This window comes from Micropterus dolomieu, linkage group LG12 (assembly GCF_021292245.1).
Source record: "Micropterus dolomieu isolate WLL.071019.BEF.003 ecotype Adirondacks linkage group LG12, ASM2129224v1, whole genome shotgun sequence".
Taxonomy (NCBI): Eukaryota; Metazoa; Chordata; class Actinopteri; order Centrarchiformes; family Centrarchidae; genus Micropterus; species Micropterus dolomieu.
Genome location: NC_060161.1, coordinates 5713512 through 5720234, shown reverse-complemented (window position 1 = coordinate 5720234; position 6723 = coordinate 5713512). Strand labels below are relative to the sequence as shown.

General features: G+C 45.5%; 1 protein-coding gene across 1 annotated transcript; it reads left to right on the top strand.

Annotated features, from left to right (window-relative positions):
* Positions 1–685: 685 nt before the first annotated feature.
* Positions 686–5690, top strand: LOC123979742 (lysophosphatidylserine lipase ABHD12-like; the record flags this gene model as incomplete). The annotated part of the gene is given in 5 exon segments (XM_046063764.1): positions 686–792; positions 2648–2769; positions 4113–4218; positions 5437–5556; positions 5660–5690. Coding segments are annotated over 5 exon segments (471 nt in total), but the record flags the coding sequence as incomplete, so codon positions are not given.
* Between the last annotated feature and the right edge of the window lie 1033 nt (positions 5691–6723).

Sequence of the window (6723 nt, the reverse complement as noted above, 5' to 3'; positions counted from 1 at the left end):
CGCTTGTCGTTTCTACCTGTCGTTCCGCTTGTCGTTTCTACCTGTCGTTCCGCTTGTCGTTTCTACCTGTCGTTCCGCTTGTCGTTTCTACCTGTCGTTCCGCTTGTCGTTCTACCTGTCGTTCCGCTTGTCGTTCTACCTGTCGTTCCGCTTGTCGTTTCTACCTGTCGTTCCGCTTGTCGTTCTACCTGTCGTTCCGCTTGTCGTTTCTACCTGTCGTTCCGCTTGTCGTTTCTACCTGTCGTTCCGCTTGTCGTTTCTACCTGTCGTTTCTACCTGTCGTTTCTACCTGTCGTTTCTACCTGTCGTTTCTACCTGTCGTTCTACCTGTTGCTGCACTCGTGTGGTGGAAGGATAACTGTCAGTACCCGAGGTTTAGGCCCCGGTGAGGGGGGGGGGGGCAGTGTGCCAACGCTGCTGGTCTGTGGCGTCTGCAGGGCTGAGCTATCTGATTACACAGAGCGGGGGGAGGGGGGGGGGGGGGGCTTTAAGCAGTAATCCGTGTTGGCGGTCTGACCCTGTGACTGGAGCAGGTAGAACCCCCCCCCCTCTCCGCAGGCTGACCTCCGTGTGACCTTCAGGCTGCAGCTCGCCGTTAGCAGCGTGACATCAGAGGTTTAATCTCCCTGAAGCTGCTCGGCTTCCTGCTCAGCCAGGATCAGGTCTGAGAGTCTGGACTCCCAGCTGTGTCCCGGTCCTGATGTCTCTGGGGTTCAGCATAGTCCCACCGTCCAGAAGTGAACTGGTCCTTCATGCTGCGTTCAGGTCCCGTCAGGTTCCTGACCTCTGCAGGTGCATCTCAGGGCTGACCGTGACGTTTGTCTGTCAGCGGCTGCTGACCTGTTGTTATCTTGATAAGACGGATGTCCTCTGTCCTCTAGCCGATGGTTCACCTGGACGCCATGCGCTGCTGTCCTGTGACGTCAGTGCGAGGCGTTCAGGTGCAGCTGGAGGACGGGCGCTCTGTCCTTCAGGAGCTTTAAAGACCAAAATGATTCGCCCTCAGGAACATCTTCCTGCTTGCAGCATTGATTAAATCAAACATTCACCAGAATTCATTCGGAAGCTTTTGGTACGTTTTGGAACAGAAAACAGATTTTAGGCTGGTTTTATATCAGTCAGTGAAAAATGAGCTGGTGCCTAATTAACCAATCGGCTTCCAAAGAACAGCTGAGCGTTCAGTCAGCATAGAAGGAACAGGGCTCCCGAACACATCATGGAGAGGCGACTGAAAGACTACTTCTGCTCAGCGTGCCGGAGACGGAGGACGTCGGTCCTGACCTCCGGCGGAAGATAGTGCTCGTGATAAGGAGGAACCGGCCGTGGTCCTAAGCGCAAGATGTCAAGAACTCTGGAGAGGAAATTAGTCGCTGAGCCGGCCTCCTGTGGAGTCGATGTCTCAGCTGCGAGGGCTCTTCATGGCGCCCCACAGCCGGGCCGAGGTTTGCCCGTCAACGCTGGAAAGGTAAAGATGAGTTTTAGAAGTCTGTGCTTTGGTCTGATGAGACTGAACAGGAAGTGAACAGCTCCGTCTCAGGCGGGTCATGGAGGCGTCTGTCCCGGTCTGCCTGGACCGGCCCAGTACAGAACTCCTGTTGTTGTCCGCGGCGGCTCAGAAAGGTCTCTGGACCGCTGGTCCTGTTCACACTGAGACGACGTGTTGTTGCTACTGGTCATTTCCACGGCGACATCAACAGGAAGTACTCAGAGCCTTTACTGTAGTACAAGTACTAACACCTCACTGTAAAAATACTAAAAGTACTGCACTGACAATGTTACTACAGTAAAGGTATAATCAGGAAAATGTACTTGAAGTATTAAAAGTACAAAATGTAGTACTATGATATATTATTATTATCATTGTGATGCGTTCATGTAAATCAGGATTTTCCTGCTCTGCTTGTTGAGGTTGAACTCTTTAGTTTGATTATTTACATTCTGGATCCATCAGCTGATTCTTTCCTCCTTTAATCGACTGGAAATGAAGCAGCGAGAAATGTTGTCATGGCAACTCAGTGTTTGTTCGTCCACTGAAGGACCAGCTGAACTTTATAAACTCTGACTGTGTAAAGTCAAAATATCTGAGATGGAGTAGAAGTATGAGTAAAGTACAGGTACTTCTAGTTTGTACTTAAGTCCAGTATAAGTAAATGTTTAGTCACAGTTTTAGTATTAGCTTCTGGGTCCTGGTCCCCCTCAGGACCTGGTCCCCCTCAGGACCTGGTCCCCCTCAGGTCCTGGTCACAGAGTAATTCCTCCCTGCAGAAATACTTGTTGAAGTACACGTTGTTGTGAATACTCATGTACTTTTACAGTAGGATTTTAAATGCAGAAGTTGTACTTGTGCTGAGTATTATTACGTAGTATTACAGGTATTTAAACACATGATCCGAGTACTCTGTCCCTCATCATGATGATCCTGATACCCTAGGAGCTGAGAGCAGCTGGTGAAAGTCCAGGTCCTGGTCTTTAAACTTTAAAGAGCTGGATGCAGACTCTCTGCTTGATGAACGGCTCCTGTGGCGGCTCAGATTGCACTGAGCGCGCTCAGATTGCACCTTCATTTTCTAAGCTGTCAGGCTGAGCAGATAAAGAGCTGAACTGTAGACCTGGACTTGGACTGACTGACCCGGGTCTCTGTCCTCAGGTTGGGTCTGCTGGGGAAGCTGAAGAGGACGGCGCTGTGGCTGCTGGTCGTCTACATCTCCGTCCCCGTCATCATCAAGCTGTGTCCGTCCATCCAGGCCAAACTCGTCTTCCTGAACTTCGGTGAGTGGAAACCGGACCTTCGTGTCCCCCTTCAGGACGAGGCCTCTGACCCTGCAGGGTCATCATCGGGTCAGAATGTCAGCACCTGTTGGGGGGGCGTCTCAGGTGTCTACCGGCTGCTTCTGTCCTCTCTGTCTCAGAGAGGGCGGGGCTTAGCGGATCCTCTCTTCAGGCAGCTCAGCAGGTACAGGGCGCCCGCTCGCCGTGTGGGCGGAGTCAGATATACGTTGTGTCCGGTGTTGTGCTGACTTCTGCAGCCTGCTGAGACGTCAGCAGGTCTCGTCCGCTCCTCTCAGACGCCGCCGCGTAAATATTAAGAGTAAACGCTCATAGTACGTGTAGAGTACTCCGAGTGAATCCTGTAGGAGGAGAGTGCAGAACTCTGCGTAACACCGGTCAGTTTAGAAAGGAGGAGGAGCCTCCGTCACTAACGACCGGTCTGACCTCACAGTACATGTACTGCAACAGTACGTCCATTGTGTACTCTCCCTTACTAAAGAGTATCCGGCTGTTGTAGTACAGGTACTGTGAAATGTCCCCATAAATATTCACACATATATTTGAATATTTCAGTACGTGTATTTTCATGATGCATCAAAATCACTGATATTAATTCAGTTTGTAATATTTTCTTATTGATATGTTTAAATGTTGTTCACCACCTCATGATCCTGGTCCTGGTCCTGGTCCTGGTCCTGGTTACTGACGACACCCCCTGTCTGTAGCAGCAGTAGATCAGAGGAAACCCTGACCTCCGTCTCAGACGGGTCATGGAGGCGTCTGTCCCAGTCTGCTGTTCAGGGTCGGTGACAGGATGAGGATCATGTGGGGGAACCAGGACCCCAGAGATCAGCTGACATGAGCTAACAGCTGATCAATAATAAATAAAAACAGTGTGTCCACCAGGGGGCGCTGATTCACCTGGAGAAGTCTGTGCTTCACTTTGAGTCTCTGAGGAGGAGATTATAAATCCTGCATCAGTCGACCTCTAATAAGTAAAGATTTTCCCTGAACACGTTCTGCGTCAGAAAATATGAACAGAAAGAAACGAGTGAACATGAAGCTTCGTCAGTCAGACTGCTGCTGGTTAATACTTCCTGCTGTGCAGTACTGAGGAATAATACTACTAGTACTACTACTACAGGGGCATGGTACTGCTCCTACTGCAGTAATAACTTAAAACGAAGGTGTTGGTGTTGTGACGTCAGCGGGGTCAAAGGTCAGCCGGGATCTGAAACCTGTCTGAGAGAACAGGAAGTGGGCAGGGACAGCGGGTGATTGACAGCAGGAGATTAGATGTGTCATGTGACCTGTCTGTGACCTCTGCCCCCCCCCCCCCCCAGTGAGGATGCCGTACTTCATTGACCTGCAGAGACCTCTGGACCAGGGACTGAACCACACACACAACTTCTACCTGGAGTCTGAGCCGGGCCTGAGGATCGGAGTCTGGTAACTACATGTACAAATACACTGATCCAAAATAAAGAGTGCTAAATCGCATGTGTATTCTAAAATATTGCACGTGTCCTTTTAGTTCCTGTTATGGGTGATTTACTAAGAATTATTGCGTAGATGACAACAGGAGCAAACACAACGGAGGTGGCGGTATTTAAACGAGGGTTTTGAGGGAAAGCAGCGTGAAAACCTTGGTTTGTTTCGTTCAGTGGAAATCGTCTGTACCTGCCCGTCCTGCCTGAGACTGCACTAAGTATTTGGGACAGCACCCCTGAAAAACTGCTTTGGGAAACCTCGGCAGAAACAGATGCAGTACGCTGGAACGAACCCGACGGCAGGAAAAGTCGTCAGGTGGAAACTTTGCTTTATTGGCGTGAATGTTAATACAACAGTATCGCCAAAGCTGAAGGGCAAAAAAACTAATTCTATTCATATAGTTCATCAAATAAATAAAATAATTGTATTTGTATATTTTGGATAAAGAATAATATTATCTAATATTATATTCCATCACGGCCGTGTCTCCTTCTCGCATCAATAACCGCAGCACTTGGCACCTTCCTGTCTAACGTATGAAACACAGAGGCTGTTGCGCTCAGGTGAAACTGCCTTTAGGTAGATCCCGTTGGTGAAGTAAATAAATATATTTACATGTTACGGCCCAAACTGCAGACTCATTAAGGCAAAAGTAGTAAATGAACAACAGGTGCTATCTTGACCTTCTGACAGACGTCACTGCTGCACGCCGTCAGTGGATCAGCTGAAGTTTGCACACGTTTTCACTCCGGCAGAGCTTTAGTGAATCTGACCCTAAATCTACTCTGAAGTACTGTAGTTTTCTCTGCTCCCCCATCTGTCATTATTAATATGTACTCTAATCCACTGCCTGAAGGGGGAGGAAGTACTCAGGTAGAAGATCAAACTGCAGTAAAAGTACTCTGAATACACTCTGTAAGACACGTTTCACTTTATTGTCTTTCATCCTCAGAGTACATGTAACAGTAGAGGGAGTACTAAAGTGTGTACATGTACTCATAATGTATATATTTACTCATTAGCAGTATCTGGAGTATGTAACAGTAGAGGGAGTACTACAGTGTGTACATGTACTCATAATGTATATATTTACTCGTTAGCAGTATCTGAGGTATGTAACCTGCTCCTGACGCACGGTGAGCCTGGTGCATCATGGGTAATGTGTGTGTGTTCCAGGCACACGGTTCCTGCTCAGATGTGGAGAGAAGCTCAGGGGAAACAAGGAGACTGGTACGACGCCACGCTTAGCTCCGCCCACAAGGTCATCCTCTATCTCCATGGAAACGCAGGGACTAGGTGACCTCACACACACACACCTGTCAGTCATCCTGTGACCTTTGACCTCTGTGTGTGGCGTCCTGTCGATGTGTCTGACCTTTGACCTCCTGTTTCTCTGCAGAGGAGGAGACCACAGAGTCCAGCTGTACAAGGTCAGCACACACACACTAACACGTACATGTACGAGGTACTTGTACTTTACCTGAGTACTTGTGTTTTCTGCTCCTGTACGTTAGGACCAACAGTAAAAGTACTCAGAGAAAAACACATCTTCCTACGTGTTTCCTTACCGTTGATCTCCTGGTCTCTGGAGGGTTTTATTAAATAACTCTGTGTAAGATAACGACTTAAAAATATATAAACGAGAGAAATATTTCATTTAAGTTAGAAAGCAGAATGAGCAGTTACTGTTCCAGCTGTCAGTGTTACAGAGATTCAGGTTTTACCTGAGAACTGGTCCCAGAGAAGAATCCTGGTGAACTCTTTGGTGAACGTGCAGCTCAGCGCAGAGACCAGCAGGGGGCAGCAGACGCTAATACGCTTCACTGCTGACAGTGTCACACGCAAACAACAAAATATACACAATAAACTGTAAATAACAATAATAAAACACAAACAAACAACAAAATATACACAATAAACTGTAAAATAATAAAATATAAATAATAAACAAAATATAAACAATAAACTGTAAAATATTAAAATATAAATAATAAACAACAAAATATAAACAATAAACTGTAAATAATAAAAATAAAACACAAACAAACAGCAAAATATACACAATAAACTGTAAATAACAATAATAAAACACAAACAAACAGCAAAATATACACAATAAACTGTAAAATAATAAAATATAAATAACAACAAAATATACACAATAAACTGTAAAATATTAAAATATAAACAATAAACAACGAAATATAAACAATAAACAACAAAATATAAACAATAAACAACAAAATATAAACAATAAACAACAAAATATAAACAATAAACTGTAAATAATAACAATAAAACACAAACAAACAACAAAATATACACAATAAACTGTAAATAATAATAATAAAACACAAACAAACAACAAAATATACACAATAAACTGTAAAATAATAAAATATAAATAATAAACAAAATATAAACAATAAACTGTAAAATATTAAAATATAAATAATAAACAAC